Source organism: Mus musculus, chromosome 5 (assembly GCF_000001635.26).
Source record: "Mus musculus strain C57BL/6J chromosome 5, GRCm38.p6 C57BL/6J".
NCBI lineage: Eukaryota > Metazoa > Chordata > Mammalia > Rodentia > Muridae > Mus > Mus musculus.
This window is the reverse complement of record NC_000071.6, coordinates 89,686,147-89,711,964: the sequence shown is the minus strand read 5'-3', so window position 1 is coordinate 89,711,964 and position 25,818 is coordinate 89,686,147. Positions and strand designations below refer to the sequence as shown.

The 25,818-nt window shown below is 40.1% G+C and overlaps 1 protein-coding gene and 1 pseudogene across 3 annotated transcripts in view; both read left to right on the top strand.

The window, feature by feature from the left end:
• Nucleotides 1-25,818, top strand: part of Adamts3 (a disintegrin-like and metallopeptidase (reprolysin type) with thrombospondin type 1 motif, 3) — a 209,828-nt gene that overhangs the window by 171,704 nt on the left and 12,306 nt on the right. Inside the window, exons 6-19 of one of the 3 annotated variants that reach the window (NM_001081401.2) lie at nucleotides 1,225-1,308; nucleotides 3,198-3,354; nucleotides 4,058-4,163; nucleotides 4,517-4,660; nucleotides 5,183-5,315; nucleotides 6,661-6,774; nucleotides 8,886-9,031; nucleotides 10,151-10,326; nucleotides 11,425-11,558; nucleotides 13,638-13,761; nucleotides 17,135-17,215; nucleotides 18,763-18,926; nucleotides 20,500-20,665; nucleotides 25,057-25,189. In NM_001081401.2, the coding sequence (NP_001074870.1) occupies nucleotides 1,225-1,308; nucleotides 3,198-3,354; nucleotides 4,058-4,163; nucleotides 4,517-4,660; nucleotides 5,183-5,315; nucleotides 6,661-6,774; nucleotides 8,886-9,031; nucleotides 10,151-10,326; nucleotides 11,425-11,558; nucleotides 13,638-13,761; nucleotides 17,135-17,215; nucleotides 18,763-18,926; nucleotides 20,500-20,665; nucleotides 25,057-25,189 (1,862 nt within the window). Of the gene's footprint in view, nucleotides 1-1,224; nucleotides 1,309-3,197; nucleotides 3,355-4,057; nucleotides 4,164-4,516; nucleotides 4,661-5,182; nucleotides 5,316-6,660; nucleotides 6,775-8,885; nucleotides 9,032-10,150; nucleotides 10,327-11,424; nucleotides 11,559-13,637; nucleotides 13,762-15,571; nucleotides 15,963-17,134; nucleotides 17,216-18,762; nucleotides 18,927-20,499; nucleotides 20,666-25,056; nucleotides 25,190-25,818 lie in introns of those variants that run through there. The other 2 variants (NM_177872.2, XM_017320931.2) reach the window with 2 other exon arrangements.
• Nucleotides 21,630-22,636, top strand: Gm42162 (annotated as a pseudogene).

The window sequence follows — 25,818 nt, the reverse complement described above, 5'->3', positions numbered from 1 at the left end:
GTGGCAAGTCTAACATGGCAAGCCAGAGTACCCTGATGCATGAGTTTCATTCTATGATGATTAAATGTTCTGTATTTTCTGGCTTTGTACTCTTCTCTGCAGCTTTTAGATTTGCTAAGCCTGCCATCCAAACCTCCTGGATCTCAAGCGAAATTGTGGTTAGTTTTCATCTCTCTCCTAGTTTCTGTTAGAAGTTTGAGCCCTTGTTCTGGGGGAATAGCTCGGAACTGGAATCTAGCCAGGTAACCCTGCCTTTGTCATTTCTGCTAGCATTCACCAAGTTGGACAGACTTTCTTTGCACTCACTTTGCAGTAGCTTAATCAGAAGATATAATTACAGTGTGCTTTAGATTCCTGTCTGCCAGTAACGCACTGTGTGGTTTAGCTTGTCACTGACAGTCTACAGGCTTCATTGTCCTCCCTGTATGAAACACAGTTGAGCTGCAACCTAAAATTGCTCTGATTCCAACATCTGTACTATTAAAGTATACAAAGTCATTTCTGAGAAATTCTAGCCTAACTTTCAAAATGTAATAATGATATGGGAGTCAATTGAGATCTTCAGAGTTGAGTCCAGAACTGACATCTCTGATAAGCACTTGTACGGTCTCCTTAACACTGCATATTCTGAAAAGTATTTATCCCACAGTAGTTCTAAAAAAGCATTGCCCCAGCTGCTCGGTCCTGGGGGATGCTGGGAAAGCTACCTACTTGCTGACTCACAGATAGATCCCCAAAGCTTCGATACAGAAATCCCTCAGCCAAGATAGTACGTTTGCAAGCCATGTGGGCACTCTTGCTATATTGTCTGTCTTCTTCTGTTGTCTTGTGGCCACTCACAGAAGGACAGAAAATCAGGAGTCATTTTTTTTTTAATTTGTTTTATGTGAGTGTTGTGTTATATGTAGGCATATACACAAATGTGTGTGTGTGCGCACACACACACACACACACACACACAAATTTGTTAAATAAATCTCCTCCTAATATGTCTATGTTAATTTTTCTCTGTACTTTACAAAAACTCAATAATTCACATATCCAAAGATTGCTCCAAAACAAAAAATAAATTACTTCATTTTGGAGATTGGCTTAAACTAAATTTAAACACAATGTAAGTTGCCCAATCTGAGTAGAGGACTTGCAACTGGCGTGGCAATGTTGTGTGTGTCTTGAAATCCTTTGCATTGCCTTTCTTCTAGCAACTATCTCTTTTGTCTCCAGGTAAATGAAATCTACCACGATGAGTCCCTCGGAGTGCATATAAATGTGGTCCTGGTACGAATGATTATGCTTGGTTATGCAAAGGTAAAATACCTTAATGTGGGCTATAAAAATTAAGATTAGGCTAGCCAGTAAAAGATGGGGTGGCAAAACTACTTTCAATCTTATGTAGACTCATGGTTATAAAGCTGGGGAGGAGAATTTTCCAGAATGAGAAGAAAATGTTAAATTGGAGCAACTTTTTGTTAGAGGCAGGTCTCATATAGTTCAGATTGGACCAAGACTCTCTATGAGGTCAAAGATGATCTTCAACTCCTGATCTTCCTAACTCTGCCTCCTAAATGGTGGCATTATAACCATGCACTAATGCCCAATGCATAATCTGCTAGAGATTTAACCAAGAATCTTTTGCATGATAGAAAAACACTATTAACTGAGCTACATTGAACTGGATAAGTAAGTGAACATGGACAGATGCTATTAAGGAAAAAGAAAATGTCCTTAGCCTATTAGCATGAGGTTTGTAGCCTGTATATGAATTCACTGTGTCTATGGGAAATGTCGATTTTATGGTAGTTATTCTCAAAGCACTTGGAATATGTCCATGAAGAAAACAGAAGCATCTTTTGTTTTATCTAAAACAGTATTTAAATGTCTATATTTAAATGTAAATCACCCTGGATATTTTTTGAGTTGAAAAATTTTAATCTCTTTGAAAACGGAAAGTTGAATCAAAATGCATGCAGTAGCCATCCTTGCCATATAATGGGAACCTGTGTATATCAATATTAGATGTGGTCCTGCCCTTGGAAATAATTAACTTCCTTTGAGAAGCCTGACTCCCTTGCCAGTGTTCATGTTTACAATAATGAATGTCTTCCCTGCGAGGAAACACTCGTGAACTTGCACATTGGGAAAACCATAGTCTCTCTGTGAGTTTGTGTTTCTTTATGCATCTACTAACAAAACATGTCCTCCTCTACAGATAGGCGATCCCTGATCTTCACCTTCTTTCAAAAGCCTGCTGGACTTTGTACTGTTAGGAAGGAACAAGCTAACGCCAGCTGGAGGTCCCAACAGCCTTCAGCTGATCAGTTGTTTGGCAAACTGTATGATTAGCATATAGCAGGCCATGCTAAGTTTACTAAAAATGTAAACACTGATAATAGCATTGGCTGGAATTTAACAAAACTCTGGGTCCTTTATCCAATTAGGAACTCATTTAGGATTCCAATTTCTCTTTCTGTTAGAAACACTTTGGAAATGAAAAACCCTGTGTTTTTAAGGGATGGGCTCTTTTACCACTCAACCCTTTACCCCTCAACTTTCAAACTTCAGACTGCGATGGATGTGTGTGTGTGTGTGTGTGTGTGTGTGTGTGTGTGTGTGTGTAATGTGTACATATATGTCCACTAAAGTTACCAGATAAGAGACCAAAGCCTGTCATTACCATGAGGTTAAAAAGCTATTACCTCCCCCCAGGTGAAGCTAGTATTATTTGACTGTTCCCCATACGCTATAAAGTTTGGCCAGTTCTGCCAAATCTTGAAAGAACTTATTTCCTCCTTCATACAGATTATTTTTGGACCAAAAGATTACACAAAAATCTTAACTAAGGTCTTTGACTTTCATATCTCTAGAAAAAGCAGCATGCAAGAATCTTTTCCAGCATTTGTCATTAATGTGTAAAACCTAAAATTTGAATACAACCAGGAAATATTTTACACTTCTACAAATGATTATCCATACCAAGTCACTGCAGAGTAGTGAATCCTCACTTCTAACACTGCTATGCCTGTTTCTGTGGACATTCCCACAGGTGGCATGTGACCTCACAAGGAAGTCTTTTAATTGGTCTCTAGAATTCATAAATCAAAGTTGATCCCCCAAAATAATATTTATGAATCATCATTGAAATATTATCCCAGAACCCAAATCACATAACGTGTGTCTAACATATTCTCTCCTTTTAGTCCATCAGTCTCATCGAAAGGGGAAACCCGTCCAGGAGCCTGGAGAACGTGTGCCGATGGGCTTGCCAGCAACAGAAAACTGATCCCAACCACGCCGAACACCATGATCACGCAATTTTCTTAACCAGGCAAGACTTTGGGCCTGCTGGAATGCAAGGTATTACTACTACTGTGTAAATGAAAAAATTAAGGGCCTGGGTTTTCAAGCGAAACCCCAAGTCAAGGCTGTGCAAATGTTCATATCTCCCCACCACTTTCCACCACCCACCAGGCCAAGCATACCTTTATACCTTTTCCCCACTCTTTTTCTTCCAGTGACTTTTTTTTTTTTTCAGAATCCACAATGTTAAATGCCACTTAAGCACTGTTGTAAATTATACTTGCCTTTAAAATAATGGCTGTCCATTTGGGGTATGGAAAGGAGGCCATAACATCATGCAGTGTGATTTCCACTAACTGTTCAGAACGAGAGTGACTCCTGCCAACAGTCTTTCTTCCAAAGTCAGGTTACATTTATCTAATAAACTCTGATGGAGAGTGTGGAGAAAGACTGATGGTTTTCTTTTCCACATTGGTGGGATTTCTGGCTCCTTCCTTTAGAAGGGTCATTTAGTAAAACAGAAAGATAAGTCGAAATGGTAACAGCGTGGTAACCCCAGGCAGTCCCTCTTGCTTTCCCAAGAGAACATGGCTTGCTGGTAACAGAGAAGTAATATTGCCCCTATTTACAGGGACACTGCTTCTTCTTTTGTTTCTAGGCAAAGATCCAGTACTAATTATAATGAGTATATATATATATATATATATATACATATATATGAATATGAAAATAAAATAAAAGTGATTGTCGTTATCTGCAGGATATGCTCCTGTCACTGGCATGTGTCACCCAGTGAGAAGTTGCACCCTGAATCATGAAGATGGTTTTTCATCTGCTTTTGTAGTAGCCCATGAAACTGGCCATGTGTAAGTCACTGCTGACAGCTTTTCTACCATTGTTCTTCACTTTGAGCAAAAGCGAATGCTAGTATGCGTTCTCATGCTTTGCCAAGTGTGAGGAGCTTAACACAGGGAAGGGTCATGCACTGAAACTCAATGAGTAACTCTGTTTGGCTGAGCCTACCTGTGCTGTGCCACTGATGGCTACAGAATAAGAAATGCATTTCATTAGACAGCTCTCAATATCAGAATCCATGGCATCTCCAAGGAAGCCATGTTGAGTTGAAAAAAATAGGTCTTTCCCAGATTGTGTTGTGAGACAGGGAAATCCAAGCCATGGATCTGTGATTCTTACCCATGAAGTCTCCTTTGCGTTCTAGGTTGGGCATGGAGCATGACGGGCAAGGCAATCGGTGTGGCGATGAGACTGCCATGGGCAGTGTCATGGCGCCACTAGTGCAAGCTGCCTTCCATCGTTATCACTGGTCCAGATGCAGCGGTCAGGAACTGAAACGATACATCCAGTATGTGCCTCATTGCATGTCATGCCCTGCTGCATAGGCTACACATATGACCTTAGAGGTGTTGACCCAAAAGATTCTCCAGCGTCATACAATGGGTTAAGCCATGAGGCTAGAACTTGAGTCGTTTTATCTGGCATGGGGCTTCCTTGGGGTGGGGTAGATTCCTTGTGACTGGTGGTGAGATTTGTCCTGAGGATGGAGACAGGGTGTTTATATGGTTCCTGCATTTAACCCTGTTTATACCTCACAGTCCTATGCCACACTTCATATAGGGTCACTTGGTGACATGGGTAACGCCGCCGCAGCACCACTATATCCCGGGGGGGGGGGTGGTTCCTTTTCCCAACATTAGCAGAGATGAGAGGTGAGTGAAATAAAACCCAAATCCTTAAAATCCATGTTTCTGGGAACCTGCCCTATGTGCTGAACAAACCCCAGAGAAGTTGAGCCGAGAGTCCACTCCCTTTAAACTCTGATATCAACCCTGAGAATTTAAATGCACTTACTGTCCTCCTCCCACAGTTCCTATGACTGCCTCCTTGATGACCCCTTTGAACACGACTGGCCCAAACTCCCAGAACTTCCCGGAATTAATTACTCCATGGATGAGCAATGCCGTTTTGACTTTGGCGTTGGCTACAAGATGTGTACTGCGGTATGTGACCCACTGTTAACTTAGACATCTTATCTTGAAATTTGTCTGTGTCATTCCTGTTGGGTGGGCTTTGCAAACTCACTGGGACAAGTGTGAAAATATCTAAGGTTATCTTGCATTTGCTATGTTGATGGAGCTAAAGTAGACACTTTGGGTACATAGCCTGAATTAATCCTCATGAGAGATTAAAAAAAAAGGAGATGGAAAGATCAAAGTGTTTTGGTTTATAGTTATTTCTTTTGTTCTTTTCAAGATTGCAATATCATTCCACCATTGCCTCCTCCCAAATACCTCTCCTTGCTTTTTTTTTGAATTCATAGCTTTTAAAATTATAGCTGTTGTTACAGATACATACATTAGTGTTTATATATGTGTATGTGAACGTGTGTGTGTGTGTGTGTGTGTGTGTGTGTGTGTGTTTGTGTGTGTTTATACACATAATGCAGACGTGGCAGAAAGATTTCAAGGCTTTTGTCTTTAGGATGAAAAAGCCAAGATTGCAGAACTTCTCAGGCCACTTACTCACACCTGGTAAGACTAGCTAGCTGCACATCAACCAAGGCTCTCCAGCTTAAGACAATTGTGCTCTGCTCACCCCCCCCCCCACCCCCCAGCTTGTCTTACCTTCAGAGATGACGTTGAGCTTCTCTGTGGCATGATGGCCAGTATTCTACATGTTTGTGGCTAAAGAAAATGATTACCATGGTATATTAGAAGAAACTCAAATGGAATAATACTGTGAGAAGTGTGTGGGTGCATGCCTGGAATCACAGCACTTGCAAGACTGAGGCAGGAGGAAGATCAGTTTGAAGCCAGGCTTCACTCATTTGTTTACTGTATGCAGGACCAGCCTAGGCTATAAAATGAAGCTGTTTTGTGTGCTTTTAGTTTACGTTTCTACTTTTCACTAGTTAGACACTATGGTAATGGATGGCAGACAGAGTATGTCAGGTCTTACACTAAGTCCAGGAACTCAAGTACAATTGGTGACATCTCTGGCTTAGTTTCCTTGCATATGAACTATGGGTCACGATAGTATTTGTCTCTTACAGTTTATGTGGGGATGAAATGGGATGATGTAATTAATGTTCGTAGCACAATATGGGCATCTTATACTTGTCATTGCTGCTTCAGAACAGAGCATTCAGACCTGGAGCCCTAAGGCCAGTGCTTATTTCTTGACATGTTACCCCTTTGGCTATCAGCTTGAAATTAAAACAGCTCCCCCCCCCCACACACACACACATACCAAATACTATGACATGAAGAAAGCATGTATAAAATACAGTTGGCAAACATCCCGCTGTCTGAAAGGTCACCCATCGTTTGCTTCTTTTTCTTCCAGTTCCGAACCTTTGACCCATGTAAACAGCTATGGTGCAGCCACCCTGATAACCCATACTTCTGTAAGACCAAGAAGGGGCCCCCACTCGACGGGACTGAGTGTGCTGCTGGCAAGGTGAGTGTCTGCTGGTTAAGCTCCAGTGAGAGCTGTGGGGGAAAGTCTAGCAGATGATGATCGCTGCTGGCCTATCATTCTGCTGTTGTACCCATGGGCTCCTTATGGTAAGTCACTAAGATGGTGTTCTAGCCTCCATGGCTGCTACCACAAGCTGATGGTTCAAAACCCTAGGAGTTTGTTCTGAAATAGCTCTTGAGGACAAGAATCAGTTACACAGAGGTGAAGTCTGCATGTAGACGTGTTCCCTCCAAGACTGTGTGGCCATTGGTTCCTCTCCTCTCCTGGTTTCTGGCTACCTTCCTCCCACATCGTGACCCACCCTTCTGACCTTTGACAGTGGGTGTATATTCCCTCTGTCCCTTTCTGAATCTTTTCGTGATGGCTTGAGCCTACCTAGATATCTCAGGATCATTTTATTGAACGTAAAATCTTTAACTGAATCATGTTTACAAAGAATCTTTTAGTGAATAAGGTCACTTTCACAGGCCCAGACATTAGATGCTTTTGGGCCTGGGGGGACCAGTCCATTTGACTCTCTGTGGCCAAAGAGGAAAGGTAGTAGGGACAGCAGATCTCTGGCCCCTGCTACTGGGGTCTGATTTACTTGCTGGCATGGCCTCCCTTGTGAAAGCTGCCCAGAAATAAAAGGCATGTGAATTTATACAGAAGATTTGGCCTCACTCCTCGGGGAAGGATGCCCAAAGGTTTTAAATCTCAGAGTGTGTAGTTGAGACTGAATGCTTAGAAGCTGGCTGGATGCCAAGGTGTGCTTCTCTTAAGGGCAGAGAGCCCAAAACAAAGGCATGCTAAGAATGCAAGTCAAAGAGCCTTGACTAGTCTAGAAATAATAGATTGTAGATAGGACCAAGTAGTGACAGAAAAGATGAATGCAACTTTTACCTTTTTAAAAGGTTGATTTCAAACATACATGTATGGTTCTTATATGAAGTATGCATACTAATAAAAATCTGCTATTACAAGCACTTGCATTCTGTCAGACACTGTGGCAAATATATATATATATATATTGTCTTCCTTTGGGAAGAGTTAATAAATATGCCTTCAACTAAAAATAAGAGCTTCTGGCTTATAAAAAAAGTTATGTTATAATCAATTTAATATCTATCTCCTCTCTATATAATTATGTCCTAGTACAAGGTTTTGTTTTTTTTTTTTTTAACTTTTTTGCCCGTAAAGTACAAAAAGGCATTTGAAATTTTTGCAAAGAAAACAATCTATTCCCTCTGAGTATGTATCTGCCAGTGCAGCGCTGGGCATTATCAAGGACTCTCATGAGTAGCATTGTAGCTATGTTAACCCCTCTTTCTTCATACACTCTGGTGGCCTCTAAACAATTCATGATTTTTTTAATATCTTGATTTTACTTATCTAAAATGTAAATAACATAATCTAATCCATCCATTTCTCAGATTCATAACTTAATATTCTATGAAGCCAAAGGTGCTTTGAAAGCAGAGGATAGTTTTAACCAACTTATTTTTTTAAGTTGAGGCATATTTGCATGTCATTGTTTTAAATGGGGCATATTAGCATTTAAGCCCCTGCTGATAGAAGCAATGAGAAGTGAAGCCAGAATAATATCTGCTGGGCGGGCTGGACACTCATTTGTGACGTACCATTTCAAAACTTATCCAAGTAAATGTTATCTTACTTTTATATATATATAAAAAGCTTTATTTTTAGTGATGTCTAAGAATGTGCCTGAATATAACATATATATGCATGTGAGTGCATGCCCTGTATCTGTCTGGTGCCCACAGAGACCAGAAAAGGGCATCTGATCCCCTGGACTTAAAATTACAGATGGTTGTGAGCCACCCAATGTGGATAATGAGAACAGGACCCAAGGCCCTCTGCTGGAGAGCAGCAAGCGCTCTTCACCAGCTCCAAATGTGGCTTTTTAACTTTAGTTTTAAAATGATGGATCTAAGTTTTCCTTTGATAGGATACCTTTGTGCAGCAAATGCCTATGGGTATCTTAAATCCATATTTATCTGGAGGGAGAGTAAGGATTGAAGACCTTTTCATAAGTGTTTCCTGAATAACGTGTTTAATGACTCATAATTACCTTCTCTCGTTTCCCTAAGTGGTGCTATAAAGGACACTGCATGTGGAAGAATGCTAACCAGCAAAAGCAAGATGGCAACTGGGGGTCGTGGACCAAATTTGGCTCCTGTTCTAGGACATGTGGAACCGGTGTTCGTTTTAGAACACGCCAATGCAATAATCCCACGTGAGTGTGACCCTGCAATTCCTGTTGCTTTCTTATACACCAGACAGTGATTCATTGTTGTCATAGTGTTTTCTCTTCTTTCATCTCATTTGGAAAAACAGAGGCTATGGAAAGTACTGCTCACCACCAAAGTGGTGGAGAGTAGGCAGTGACGAGCAAGAGACATGCAAAAGAAGAGGTTTTTTTTTTTTTGTTTTTGTTTGTTTGTTTTTTGAGAACTGACATATGGAACTATTAGGAAATTGACCAGAGAGAGTAGGTGGTGTGTGCCCTGTAAGCTGTGACATGTTCACGAAGACGCAGAGAGGCATTGGACAGAAGTACCAACAACATCAGCTGAGTTCTAGAAGGTCAGGTCAGCTGCTTCAGTGTAGAAGCACAGAAAGATGGGGAGAAGGGCATTCAGGCAGGAACTCTGGGAAGAAAAGTCATCCATTCACTCAGCCAGACAAAATTCCTGCAAGCCTAGAAAAAGTGATGGAATTATCCAGCTTTGATATGCTAACTTGTCAGGCCGAGGTTTAACCTTCGAGCAGCCCGTTCTCTGTGCTGGCAGAAAGATGGCTCTGCGCATGACTTGTATAAAGACTACTGATGGCGATACACTGTCTTCACAGGCAGCCATAGAAGTAACAAGATCCAAAAAGCACGTCAGAAAGCGTTACACGTTCACCACAAGCCATGGTCTATTCTGAATGCTTTCAAAATGCCATCCCATCGAAAACCATTTCCTTGGTGGGAAAATTATCCCATTTTGCGTTTGACATAGAAGGAAGCAGAGACACGGGATTATAGGCTTAGGGTTTCTTTGGGTTGCACCTGCATGTTTTATACACGGTTGGAAATATCATCTTCTTGAGTTCACGTGCATGCTTTTCATCTGTCATGAATAAAACAAAACATTTGAAACCTAAGTCAGGTTGTGTTGGGGCGCAGGTTTTACTTCTCAGCACAGGGAGAAGGGTCCATTCGGAGAGACCCTAGACATTGGAAGGACAGCACCATTCAGCTTGTGCTGGCAGCGCAGACACTTGGCTCTCTGCCCAGCAGCACTGCTTCTGTGGGCCTGAGCTGCTGGGCTGATGCCAGGCAGCCTTTGAAATGTTGTCTTTTCTCTAGGCCCATCAATGGTGGGCAGGACTGCCCTGGTGTTAATTTTGAGTACCAGCTTTGTAATACAGAAGAATGCCAAAAGCACTTTGAGGACTTCAGGGCCCAGCAGTGCCAACAGCGTAACTCACACTTTGACTACCAGAATACCAAACACCACTGGCTGCCGCATGAACATCCCGACTGTGAGTGCATATCATTCTTTTGCCTGCTGTGTGGATGGTCACTTAGTGTTTAAGCCTTGCTGACACCAAGCCCTTGCACTCTTGGGTCCCGCCTATGTGGTAACATAAGAAGTCGGGTACTTAGAGAGGCCAGGCATTCCAGGTTCCCAAGAATCAGGCTGAAGAGTGCCTTTCTCCTGAGAGATAGGTATTGTGACAGACATGATATCTGGCAAATAGCCCTGTCACCACCCCCATGGGAAATGACATTGGATCACCTGATTCGACTGAAATCCTCAACTAAGAAATAACCACAGCCCAGGGGAAAGAGTTCATTTATAGCCAAGTTAGGATGAAAACAGTAAGGGAAAAATGAGGTGCCCATGTATTAAAGACTTCATAGCCTTGTCTAAGCTAGTTATTAAAAATACTCCTGGAAATTTTCTTCTAATGCTTGACTTCTTCCTATTAAATTCTGGGTTAGATGGGCTCAAAGTGAAATCTCTTCTCTTATCTCTGTGTGGCTGATCAGTGTGTATATACCACTGAATTCAACTGAGTGCTCTTTTAAAGGTAATGCAAGCATGGATAGGTCAAAGTTGAACACTTTAGAATAAATGCATTATTTTCTAATTTACTTTAGTGAACTGGGTCAATGTAATTTATCAATTATGCAGATGCTACAAAAGGCACAGATATCAGCTGAGTGATAGGGTGAGACCAAAAACTAAGGCAGTCAATGTTTTGAATGTTAATAAAGTGAAATTGGCTTTGATTCAAAGCTTACTAAAAAGCTAATGTAGGTGACATCAGGGTTTGTCAGTATAACCTGCCTGGGATAGTCTCAGTCTATATCTGACTGACATCCCTACCAAGAATATCCCTTATTACCCCAACAATGGTCTACTTTAGATGACATAAAATAATCCATCATTCACATTGATACAAAGATGCATGGTGGCGTATCTATACTTTTCATCCTCTCCCTATTGCATTCACCCAGTGTTACATTTGCTTTTCAGGAACCCATATTGAAATGTTGTATCTTAAAGTAAACTATGCTGGTCAAACATCCTATTTTATAAAAAAAATATTAATTTAAGCCTGCCTCTTATGCAGCCAAGAAAAGATGCCATCTTTACTGTCAGTCCAAAGAGACTGGGGATGTTGCTTACATGAAACAACTGGTGCACGACGGAACGCGATGCTCTTACAAAGATCCATACAGCATATGTGTGCGAGGAGAATGTGTGGTGAGTTCAAACCACTGCCTCCACAGTATCCTCCAGCATCCTGCAACATCATCCAACACCCCCCCCAACATCCCCAATATCCTGCAGCATCATCCAACACCCCCCAGCATCCCCAGTATCCTGTAGCATCCCCAGCATCCTGCAGCATCCCCAGCATCCTCCACCTCATAACATCCCCTGCATCCCCTGGCATCCCCCAGCATCCCTCAGCATCCTCCAACACCTCCCAGCATCCCTCAGCATCCTCTAACACCTCCCAGCATCCCCTAGCATTCCAGAGCATCCCATAGCATCCCCCAATACCTCCTAGCATCCCCCAGCATCCCCCAGCATCCCCCAGCATCCCCCAGCATCCCCCAGCATTCCCATTAAGCTCATTTGGTGTTCAAGAGAGGCATTGATCCCACTACGATAAAATAACTATCTTTAGGATCCTTCAATACATGTTTGTGTATTACATTTTAATTTAAATATTATTCTAATAAAAATCCAATTCTAAGTTTAAAAGATTAATGCAGAAATCCTTTTCTTTTACCGTGTCTTCCAAATAGTTCTATACTTAAATGCTGAATTCTATGTCAGGCCCCAAAATGTAGGCAATGAAATAGTTTTGTCTCATTTAGTCTTTTTTTAATGCACTTTGTTTCCTTGTTCATATGTAGCTGTTGCTGTAAGCATCCAAATTAAGTGGAACAGTGTTGTGAACATCCATTTCTTTTCAGTTAGCAAAACTGCAGCGTGCTGTTGTGTTGCTATAATAGAATACCATAGGCTGGGTAATTTATAAAACCAAAAGAAAGCAAATCCTAATGAGTTTAGGTGCTTTGGCTGATGGTTCTGGGTCTGGAAAGACCAAATGTGGTGATGGGGTCATTCATGCTAGAATGTTTAGAAGGGGAAGAGAGACTAGGAACTGAAGATAGGAAGAGGCAGTCACACTTATAACACACCCACTCTCTTGGTAACTATCCCATCTCTGAGACAAGAACATTAAAAATTCCTTTGTGAAGAGATAAGCCTCATGATCTAATCATGGCAGCTTTTCATTTAGTTTTCTTGTCCTGAGACAGCATCTCACTCTATAGCCCAAGCTGGTTCCAAACTTATTGTGGTCCTTCCTCCTGCCTCAGCCTTTACATTGCTGAGATTAGACAGCTGTCAGTTCACACCTGTCAGCCTACAATATGGCTTCCCACATTAACTAAGCCCTGACTCTCACTACTTTTGAATTGAGGATTAAGTTTCCAACATAAAATGCCTATGAATGGTGATTGCCATCATTTTCAACCCTTTCAGTATTTAGTACTAAATGTATGCCCCCTGCCCATTTCCATATCAAACTTATAAGTACAATCATCTACCATGCACATTTACTTAAAAGTCCCAGAGAGTCCAGAAAGCCTTCAGTCATTGCCTGCTGACTGTGAAAATGTCATCTCACCTGACCTTCAGGACCTTGCCCAGCCTGAGCCATGCCAAGCGTTCACAGCCCTTCCCCATTGTTTTACATCCACCCTCTCCTGGCTTCTGGCTGTGCATAAATATTGATCTCTAACCCTTTTCTCTGTGAATGTAAAGTTTCATAATTATTTGAATTTTTTTCCACTTCTAAAATGTCTTTTAGCTTTGTTCCTTCGTGGTTCTGTGAGAGTCTCTTGTATTTTGGAGGGAACTTTATTCCACATCACAACTCCCCTTTGAAAGACAACACCATCTCACAGCTTGCCACACTACCTCACGCCCTTATGAATATGTGAATAGCATGGGCCAGGCACGATTTGTTGATTTTCTTACCCAGGCTCAGCCTACTTCTTGGCATATAAATCTTGCTTGATGAGGAGGTCAACTATCTTGAGAATCTCATTCTGGGAAAATACTTCATTAGGGCAAAGCATTTGTCACTTATCGACAAGACCATGGTTCATTTGTCAATTGATTTCACACTAGTTCTTTAAAAACCTGGGGTCTGAGAAATGGTAACAACAGTGGAAGTCCCGTGCAAGGGTTCGTCATCATGTGGGATGCAGTTTGCTACGTGGCACATTAAAATTAGCCGTGTTTCACATCTTCTCTCCACAGAAAGTGGGCTGTGATAGAGAAATCGGCTCCAACAAGGTTGAGGATAAGTGTGGGGTCTGTGGAGGGGACAATTCCCACTGTCGAACTGTGAAAGGGACATTTACCAGGACACCCAGGAAACTTGGTAAGATGAGTGTTCTCGTGAATTGAGACCCTTTTCTGCTGTTTGTCATTTTGAAACATCTTTTAGAATTTGGGAATCTTTTTCAATGTGTATCATAGAAATTAACATATTTTTAAAGTAGTGTAAATAATAATCACTAAAATATAAGACTTTGAATTCATATTTCATAGCATTCCCGAGGAAAATAATGACTAAATTAATATAAGGGACACTATAGTAGCTTTAGAGCTTAGGGGAAACAAAATCTGTGTTATATGTTATTTTGAATTTGAATATATGTGGCACATAATTTATCATCTGGAAATATAAAATGCTATAAAGTTTAAATATAACTTTTAACATGTATTATTTTCACTTATTTTAATTTAAAAGTGGGCAATTTTAACTTCTTGGTATATTTATGGAGCTAGCATTCATAAAACATAATCTTTAACAGCTTATTTTAAACAAAACAGAGATATATTGTATGGAAAACGCAAAGAAACAATAAGAGACACAACCAAATAATCACCTGAGATATGGTTGCTCATACGTAAGGCCTGTTGTGACCCCCACAACCGTGCACCTCAAGTTTTATACACAACAAGGACCCCAAAGATGGACTAGAAAGCTACCCTCATGCCATAGATAATAGGTAAAAATATTATAGTTGCATAAACTATTAAAAATGTCCACAATATTTGCATACAAACATTTATACAGTGTCAAATGGTCACCTATTTGATGATTTATTGGGAAAGAAAATGTTTCATGAAATTTAGCAGCTAAAGGTAAATATGACATGATATGATGTCATAAAGATTCTCTTGAATATCCTTTGACATTATCAACATAGTGTCTGATGGGATGAGAGAACACAAAGAATTTGGTTTGGAGCTGGGAACTGCTTCACAGGTTGATAGCACTGGCTGCTCTTCCAGAGGAGCTGGGCTCTGTTCCCAGCACCCACGTGGTGGCTCATCTGTAACCCCATTCTCAGGGGCTCCAATGCCCTCTTTTCACCTCTTCAGGTACCAGGCACACAGGTGGTACACAGACATACATGGAGGCAAAACATCCATACACATGAAGTAAATAAACAAATCATTTAAAAATTGGTTTACTTTAAGTGGAAATAAATTAGAGGGGAATGCATAAAAATGATGTTAGCCTTCATCTAAATGGAGCAATCCTTGTTGTCCCTTTTAGACAAATTATATCCTGGCTTCCTGACTTTGGGGAATTTTAATATCAGGTTTACTCTGGGATGTGTTTTGGATGACAGAGCTAGGTAGCCATTTTTCAAATATGGTCTGTGATCCTTAATGTCTTTGCTATTCCTTCATGATGAATTACCATGGTTTTTTACTTTGAAATGTATTTGGAAACAAATAATTTCACTTCTGGCTGGATGTTTGCATTAGTTTAGCATAGCAAACAGAACAGAAGTTCAAATATTACACTTTTGTTAGCATCGACTGTAATTTTCTCTGCATTCCAATGAGAGGGTGAAATATGCTTGCTTTAATGAAGTCATTAATTTTTCTACTTGGGGTTGTGCAATAATTGGTTTTATTTTTCAGGATGAATTAATGTAAGGAAATCTCTTTTACTGTGATAATTCTTTACGCATCTTGTATAATATAAAGACACAATGCTGTTTTTCAGACCACCTCAAAAAATCATGCTCAGCAAGATTCAAGGTCAAAAGAACATGTGACCTGTCCCCTGAGTCACTCAGATTCAAAGTGGTCAGAGATAACATAGCCTCCATTTCTTTTCGTAAATGTTGCCAGAATCATGCAATAGACTAATTAACCTTTTCCAACAGGCAAACATTTAAGCAAGAGATGCCATAAGGAACTCACGTTTCTGGAAAATGAAATCTGCAAGTATCCACCTTCAAATCATCTCCCATCATTCTGCATTTTTGCTCAGTCTTACTTTCATTGACTATTAACAGTTTATCAGCACTTGCTAACTACTGCCAACGCATTTTGACTTGAACACTTTTAGAGTTTCAGAACATGTTTTATATCTTGCCCAGTAAAATTTGTTATGGCTTATGGGGTAGTCAGTGAAACAGCAAGACTTTGATAAACATGAAACCTCCACTAATTAACGACATTCTATTTAAGGGAAGACGAGAGGCGCGTTCGTTTTACCCAAAGGAGCTCGTAATATTTCTCTTGCTGAAACAAGAGAAACTAAAAATGTCCTGGGTAAGTTGCAGCACAGTGCAGAAAGATGGGCATCCATAAATGACCTCAGACTAATGCGCGCTCTGTGACCACATACTGATGTGCGCTCCATGGCATCTTAAGCATGTTGCATCTAACCAGTGCTCACTCAGGCAAACAGTACAGCTCCTGTGTTGGGCTGTACTTCAGGTTAAAGCACTGAAAACCCTGATCCGAGGTGACTACTACATTTACTTTGGACCCTAATAAATATATAAGTTTGTAAGTCTACCTATAGATGTAACTTTACATATACAAATGACAAACCTTTTTTCTGATTCTATCAGCAATTACATATTTCTATCTGGGTTTCTTTTTACATATGTCCTGGATCACATGAACTAGGTACTCGATAATATACTAAAGATTAGATTTCACAATTTCCTATATTCATTTTTATTAGAGACAGCATCTTCCTAAACAGAAGATTTCAAACTCAAGATCATCGTGCCGCAGCTTCAGAAAAGCTGGGTTAGAGGCAGGCATCACCTCCCCTGGCTCTGACTCATTTATTTTTACTGAACATGACATATAGCATCTCTACCTCTCAACTTGTTCTGTTGTTGATTTATAGTTATGAACAGGACTTTAAGTGATTTTTAACATCATTATAGGATTTATGATATTATTAAGTTCCAATAGTCAATTTAAGGCTATTAGTTTAATTTCTTAGCTTAGAAGATTGAGATTGAAGCATTTGTAAAAGCAGTACCCAATAAACACCTTGTGTTCAGTCTTCCTTTTGTAAGTCTTTCTTCCAAGTGGGTGTCTAAATCTTAAAACATTTCAATATATAGAAGCCTTTTATAAAAATACATAGGCAGAAGGAATATCCCCAGTTCACCACCTAACAATTTCTATGAAAACTCAACACCACTTTCAAAGGTAGTTATAAAAACTAGACCCACACAGGGCGATGCAGGAAAGCAAAGCCGTTTGCCTGAATTATTGTTGCAATTCATAGGTCAGCATAACCTATGAATTTTCCTCATGCAAGATGTCTTCAGGCTGTGGAGTTAGTTTCTGAGATGCTCCGTTCCATTTATGGATGCCCTCTTCTGCGTGCAGGAACAGGTTAAGGATGCAGTGCTGGACTAACCATAGTGTTGCTTTTGTTTTCTCTGCTTCCTCCAATATTCACTACACATGCTAAGGGTACCTTAAGATGTTTGATATACCCCCTGGGGCTAGACATGTGTTAATCCAAGAAGACGAGGCTTCTCCTCATGTTCTTGGTAAGTGTTTCTGTCTGCTGGCACTGCCTTTCTGTGCACCTCAACATTAAATGTCAAAGACACTACACATGGAGTATATGTATGTATATATGTACTATATATATATACATATATATATGTATATATATGTGTGTATACTAGTCATACATATACATGTGAGGATGAGGATTATATATAAAGTCATTAATTAAATATTATGTGAAGTTTAATGAGCTCTCTCAACTATCTTTACATTAAAACTAAAACTTCAAATTCTTTTGGTAGAAAAAGGAATTACAAGTTTATATTCATTTATCATATTTTGCTCTGAATTAGGAGATGATAAAAATACAATGTACCACATTAAAGGAAGTTAACAGAAAAGTCATTATTTTTTATGTTGAAGCTGACTGATGGGTAGTTTATTGAAAATGGCAAATGAATAGATTTAAAGCTGCCACAGGAAAATTTTGCTATTCCATTGTAAATTTTTCCTAGTATCTGGAAGTTATCAATTTTTGATTGGCACAGACAAATGCAAAGCAGATTCTCTTCTCTCATATGGGAGAATAATATAGAAGGCCCAATACTATCAAAGTTTGTTTTTAAATATATTCAAACGTGTAACCATGACTGTCATGCTAAGGTCTGGGTACTCTGTTCATACACTAAGATATCTGAAAGTTAGCCACCAGCTCTAGGAGATTTTGTAGCAAGTTGGTTTTCATTCTCATGCTTTGCTGGTTCTAGAGCTATTTAAATTAAGTTTATTGTCAGATGGCCTAACAAACCAGCGTTTGCTCATAGTTCTTTTGCTAGTTTTTACAATCCTGTTTTTCACCCTAGAATTTAGATTATTCTTGGAATAATTATCTTAAAGGCTTCAGAGAAATAAATATAAACCAAATGCTTTTAACTAAATATGTTTTCAGTGATGTTAGAAATGTGAAATGTTTTCTCACTTACTGATAGACACTTCCAACCTGTAAATTTAATCTATTATTTTCCCACTAGAAAAGTATTATATATTACAATAACAGTAGATCTGTAATGCATTAAGATCTATTAATAATAAATATTGTTAGAAAAGGATATCAGTTTCTGAATGATCTGGCAATTTTACTATCATCAGAAAAAGTATTGGCCTGGAAACCAGTTCAGCTCTTTAGGGTGGCTATCAATATGTATCAATATTTAAACTGACAGTTTGTATTAACTAACAAAGTATCTGTTATATTCAAAGTGGGCCCACCTTCCAGGGAAACATATGGGATGAGTGAGTTAGAATCTTCTAATATCTTTGACAATGTTTCCAAATGGGAATATTTGCAAACATTATTTTTTATCCATTTTATCTATTTGACTCAGTAGGAATGCTTCTCGATGGTTTTTTATGCCTAAAGAAGAGAATGGGGAAACAATTCAAACTAACGTTCATTTTGACTGCTTGATACTAATAAGGAAGAGGAGTCACTGGACTTTATTAATAAAATGGGGGAGACTTGCTACGAGTCATGAGCACTGCCATATAATAAATGTGTGCCCATTACTCATTTCCTTTCATTTAGCCATTAAGAATCAAGCCACAGGTCACTACATTTTAAATGGCAAAGGGGAGGAAGCCAAGTCACGGACCTTCATAGATCTTGGTGTGGAGTGGGATTACAACATTGAAGATGACATTGAAACCCTCCACACAGATGGCCCGCTACATGACCCCGTTATTGTTCTGGTATGTACCATGCACCATTTTACATGGTTGGGTTTTGTTTATAATTTTATAATTTAACTTACCTGAAAAGATGCTTAGCTAAAATATCTGACTGGTTATTTCCTTGGTTCTTTTTGTAATTCTATTTCTTTCTCCCTATTCTGTGTGAAACATTCTCATATGTCTCATACAGTTTAACAAGTATGACATTGTTCTTGATTGAAAAGGTAAAAGCAACAAAAATAAAAATTAGATTTTTATTTTATATATATATATGGAGAGAGAGAGAGAGAGTGTGTGTGTTAGAGTTTCTCTGTATAGCCCTGGCTGTCCTGGAATTCACTCTGTAGACCAGGTTGGCCTTGAACTCAGAAATCCACCTGCCTCTGCCTCCCAAGTGCTAGAATTAAAGGCGTGCACCACCACTGCCTGGCTATTTATATTTTTATATTTAAGCTTGCTTAGCCTCCTTGATGTATCTTTTAAGCCACTATTATTTGCCTTCTGTATGGGGAACTTCCTTTGGCAGTGTTTGGGGTATAAGTGTATTATCAATGAGTTCTTTCTGAAGCTTTCAAATTACCCAAATGCCATCTTCAAGAAGTGTAGAATTAGGGTATTACCAATTCTGTAATTTGATTTAGAGATGTCTTTATATTTATACTTGCCTATTGCACAAACATGTTATTTATAATATATAATGAATATCTAGAATCAAGAATTCTATATCAGCCATTTTTTGACCTATAAAAGCAGGAAATGTGGTCTGAGAAATGTACCAGAAAATACCAGAATTTCACCAGAAAAGCCAGAGGTTATTTAGATGACGGTCAGTGTTTCGTTATTAAATAGATACAGTGTAAAGAAGCCGTTGTTTGTATGCAGATTGTGTTAATTATTGGAGAAGTATTCATTAGGAAGTTGAGAGACTATCAGTGAGAAGATCTGGCCACCTGCAGTGGAAGCACACTTGAGTTTACTTGGTGGATGCTTGGAAGTGTGGTCACAGCCCTGAGGAGGGCTCTGCCTGTCTAAGAGACACACTTAGCAGTCCCTGAGGAATCTGCTCTAAGAACTCTTGTGGGAAGCAGTGGACGGCTCCTTATAGCCATGGGTCCTGTGCAGATCTGGTCAGTGGGGTGGTGGTGGGGTGCTGTTTCATAAAGTATAGGGAGCAGGCAGCCTCTAGGTGAGACTGAGCAGCCTAAAAATGTAACATAATTGCAGAAAGCAGGACAGAAACAAATGAGCAATAATGTTCCAGCCTTGTGAAGAGACTGTTAACCTTCCAGAACTTCTGAAGGTTTTGTTTCGGCTACAACTGAAACAATTAAAAGCATAAAAGCTCCCAGCACTCGGGACGCAGAGGCAGGCAGATTTCTGAGTTCGAGGCCAGCCTGGTCTACAAAGTGAGTTCCAGGACAGCCAGAGCTATACAGAGAAACCCAGTCTTGTTCATGGGGAACAAGAGCGTTCTAACAACTACCTGAAACATTTCCCAGCTTTGAAAGTGTCAATATTCTGCGATGTGTAAGGTCACAGTGATGCCTCCAGTTTTTTTATGTGTTGATTACATATCTCACATATGTATTAGATCATACCTCAGGAGAACGACACGCGCTCCAGCCTGACGTATAAGTACATCATCCACGAAGACTCGGTGCCAACGATCAACAGCAACAACGTCATCCAGGAGGAGCTGGATACCTTCGAGTGGGCGCTGAAGAGCTGGTCTCAGTGCTCCGAGCCCTGTGGCGGAGGTAACAGCTGCATTCATTTCCAAAGCAGTTTATCACTCTATATTGCTACTTCACAATTGCAATATTGCTACCGTTATGGATCATAATATAAACTTCTGTGTTTCCTGAGCTCTTAGACAGCCCCTGTGAAAGAGTCATTTGACCCAGCCCCACAAAGGAGTCATGACCCACATGTTGAAAACCACTTACTTAAACCAATGGAGGACCTAACATCCCCATACTCCTTTATCTAAGGTTCACATCTTGTGTTCAATAAAGCAGTGTTGCTTTAAAAGTAATTAATTAACTCTATAGCTCTTTTTGTTGTTGTTGTTGTTGTTTTCGAGACAGGGTTTCTCTGGCTATCCTGGAACTCACTCTGTAGACCAGGCTGGCTTCAAACTCAGAAATCTACCTGCCTCCCAAGTGCTGGGATTAAAGGCGTGTGTCACCACTACCCAACTCTATAGTTCTTAATGTGACCCCATCAACCTCCCAATAATTAAGACCAAGTTTCGATTAGATTTATTTATTCATTCAGCTTTAGCATGATTACTAAACAAATTATTCCTAATTTATTTTTATAAGCTAAACTGGCTAATTCCCAGCTGAGCTCCCCAAGTCTCCCGGGTTGCCTTTTGGTCTATCAGTCTGTGTTCAGTATGCACTTCTCCTGGCCACATGCCCATGGTCCATCTCTTTTCACAGCAGCCTCCTCCTCTCCTCTCTTCTTTCTCCTCCTCCTTCCTAGAGGTCCCTATCTGAGACCCGCAGCCTGGTACATCTATTCTTCAAAACCCTGCCTACCTCTATTCTTCTCAGTCATTGGCTATAGCTTTTTTAACCAGTCAGAGAAGATTGGCAACCAGTGTGTACCGTCATCCTTTGGTATACATGAGAATGTGCTCATGGGACTGTAAGCAGACCTTGGGGGCCAGTGTTCAGCATGTGAATGCACAGCAGCACTAGGCCAACTCCAACATAATCTTTGGAGGCTCTGCATTATTTGACCAGAGTTGAAGTGACAGAATTTGAAGACATTAAATCAGGTTACAGAATAGATTTTTATTTTGATGAAAATCCTTACTTTGAAAATAAAGTTCTCTCCAAAGAATTTCATCTGAATGAGAGTGGTGACCCGTCTTCAAAGTCCACCGAAATCAAATGGAAATCTGGAAAGGATTTGACAAAACGCTCAAGTCAAACGCAAAATAAGGCAGGAAGAGGCAGCACGAAGAGCCAGAGAGCTTCTTTACCTGGTTTACCGACCATTCTGACACAGGTGGTGACGAGTTAGGAGAGGTCATCAAAGATGACATCTGGCCAAATCCCGTGCAGTACTATCTGGTTCCCGTCATGGATGATGAAGAAGGAGAGGCAGAAAATGATGATGACGACGATGAAGAGGAGGAGGGGCTGGAAGATATTGATGAAGAAGGAGATGAGGATGAAGGTGAAGAAGATGACGATGAGGATGAAGGGGAGGAAGGAGAGGAGGACGAAGGCGAGGATGATTAGCACAGAAGACTGACGGATTCCAACCTTCTTTTTTATTTTCTTTTTATTTTTTAATTTTCTCCAGTCCCTGGGAGCAAGTTGCAGTCCTTTCCTCCCTGTCCCTCTGTGCTCAGTCGCCCTGTTTTGAGGTCTCAACATCATGGTTCTCAATTAATTTGGGGGGAAATATCTTGAGCAAAATACAACAGGAAAAGAATCTCCGTTTCTGTTCTTAATTCATTTTTTATCCTTTCTTGTCTAAATTTGTGGATTCCACACCACCATGCTCTGTGGGAAAAAAAGAAAAGCTCTCCAGTTCCCTTGGCTCTGCTGGAGGGCGCTAGGCCCCTGTGTAGTAGTTTATAGAATTTTAGCTTTTCTTCTTTTCTCTGTATATTGGGCTCAGAGATTACACTGTGTCTCTATGTGAATACAGACAGTTAGCATTTACCAACATGTATCTGTCTACTTTCTCTTGTTTAATAAAAAGAAAAAGAAAAAAAAAGAAAAAAAGGGGGGGTATAGACGGTGAGCAAGGGTGGGTTTGAGGTGTCTGGGGTAGGTGGGCATCTGATAACATGGCTTCTCCTTTGGCATGTTTAATTGTGTGGTTTAACAGACATCCTTGCAATTTAAGGTGACACTTAAAATAAAATTCTCTCCTGATGATGAAAAAAAAAAAAAAAACCTTAATCGCTTTCCCCCAAATCTAAAACTTCTTCCCATCCAGTTTACTGAGGCTGCTGCCTCTTCTCCATCTTGGTGTCCGCGTGTATGCACATTGTTTCTGTTTGTGCTAGCAAGAACTCAGTTAATCACATCCATCTGTATACCTAATTACACTGTGTTGTAGATGCTACTGCTCTACTGAATGCTTGATCGATCTGTGTGTCCATACTCACAGCAGCTCTATGATGTCAGTACTATTTTTAATATTCATTATAATGATGGTGAAATTGAGACACAGGGATGGTAAGTGCTTCTTCCAAAAACATAGGATTCAGACCAGCTTAGCTGAGTACCACAATACATAGGATTCAGACCAGCTCAGCTGAGTACCACAATACATAGGATTCAGACCAGCTCAGCTGAGTACCACGCTACATAGGATTCAGACCAGCTCAGCTGAGTACCACGCTACATAGGATTCAGACCAGCTCAGATGAGTACCACGCTGCCTTGCTGTACTGAATTTCTTCTCTCATTTCTCCAGACCAGATCCATGAGATGGACCCCATATTTAACAATCTGTTTGTCTGGTTCTGCACAACAAATACTCTAGTATTAAATAGGCAATAACAGAATTCTCCCCAACAAGAAGAATAGTTACAGTAATCACTATCTAATTAAATTCTGAATAATAAACAGAAAAAATATTCATAGTAGAGAATTCTGGGTAAGCCAATTTAATTAATGTTCAGACTCTATTTCTACAGTGTTTCTGGAAAGGGCATAACATGTTTGGGGCTTTTAAGAATGCCACTTCATTCCCCATTGCAAGATAGATACTGATTTAATTTGGATCCTTACTTTTTCATATGTTCCAATAGACACGGCCCCCAGGGTTATCAGTGACATTTTAATATGCATAGCATCTGTGCCTACCTCACTGGGCTTCCTCCACTGTTTTGGAAGAGAAGTATATTGTGATTTTTCCTCTACTGATTTTCTTCTCTCTTTACATGATAATGTTTTTAACTGAATGAGTGACTAGAATTATATTGGCTCTTGTAATTAAAATCCTTCAGTTGTCTGACGTATGGCCCTGAAGACACACAGCCATTTGGGTAGTATTCTTGTAGAGAGCTAATAAGCTGAGTCTCATCATTAAGGATCATTAAGCAAAGCATCTTGCAATGGCCTTGTACAAAACAACTGGCTTATACATTTCAAGAATAGCAAATGCCATAAAGATGGAGTTTGGGAAATTATTCCTGTTGGTGGAAGCCAGGGAGACTTGGATGTTAGATGGACCACATGGTCCCTGACAGGTAAAGCCTTGCTGGGAGAAACTTTACAAGGACAGTGGCAGGTTTTGAATATTGTCTATGTGATATCTTCTAAGAATAATTTTGTAGTAATGTGAACTGTTTAGGAGTGAAGGATCCAGAGATCTGCAGCCTGGAAAAGATGCATGGATAGTAATCTATAATTTGGACAGTAAATGGAATGACTAATCTAAATTCCTATAGATACTCAGCTTCCTTACAACTTTTATAGGGGATACAAAGTTTTCAATTCCTAGAGGGGTTTTGTTGTCTGTGTGTTTGTTCTACAAATATCAACGTAATGACCTCCAGGTCCAAATGCTTACCTGAGGCTCATGACTTTGTAGATCTGATGCTTTCTTACCTCCTTCCTCGTCACACATGACATGTTCTCCACCCACCGGAAGTACGTAGCCCGTCACACGTTCTTTCCTGTATGTGGCAATGGTGCCATGTTATCTCCTCTATGCACAACAGTTTGAGTTCCACTGTATGCTTAAGAAGGGGTTGGTCTGTAAGGCTTCCCTGCCTCTTTCCATCAGCTAAGCAAGTGGCCTCTCCTATGTGTTCATTTCTGCCCCTGCAGAAAGTTCACTGCTGAGCTCTGTAAAGGTCCGTATTACTCACCTCATACTACTCACCTCATACTACTCACCTCATACTACTCACCCACCTCATACTACTTACTCACCTTTGGTCACCACAGTGGTTACCTAATCTACTCCCAAGAAAGTGGGCCATTTAATTTTAAACTCATTTCCATTCAAAATGGTAATTTTGTACCTGGTATATTATACGTATGCAGATGTTTATTACAGGTACCTGGTATATTATACGTATGCAGATGTTTATTCCAGGGATGCATTTGTGAATATTCAAATGTTTGCCATTAGTAAGTGCCTAAACGAAGCTTACTTTCTGATCCAGGATTCCAGTATACGAAATATGGATGCCGAAGGAAAAGCGACAGTAAAATGGTTCACCGCAGTTTCTGCGAGGTCAATAAAAAGCCAAAACCCATCAGACGCATGTGCAACATTCAGGAGTGCACACACCCGGTGTAAGCACTGAGTCATGCCGCCCTGCTGCTGGCACGGTGGGAATGGGAATGCTGTTAATGTTCTGTTTAATTCCAAGCTTCAGCATTTAAGTAGTCAATCTTATCACAAGGGGGAGGAATATATACAGCTGTGGTCCCTGCTCTTCCCTACATGCCTACTCCTGAAAAACAAATATATATCTTAGTTGCTTTGTTTATTTTGATATTTGACTTTTACCCATCTTCATCTAAATGTTGACATCTACCTGTTGACTCTTGGAGGGGGGGGGGAGTGACAGGTTGCATAATAAATGTTGAGTTTCTTCCAAAGATGGAGCATTCCTTGACACTCTCTATAGACCACACTTAACCCTTTCTTTCTTGGTTTTAACAACACGGACTTATGGGGCTGGTGAGCTAGCTCAGTGGTTAAGAGCATGGGCTGATCTTCCAGAGGTCCCGAGTTAGATTCCCAGCACCCACATGGTGGCTCAGGACCATCTATAAGGGTATCTGTGACACGAAAGTGCACATGTAGCAAAGTACTCATTCATTTAAATAATAAATAAATAAAGAAAGAAAGAAAGAAAGAAAGAAATAAAGAAATAAATAAAGAAGCCTGTTGAAAAAGATACAGGACTGATTTTACT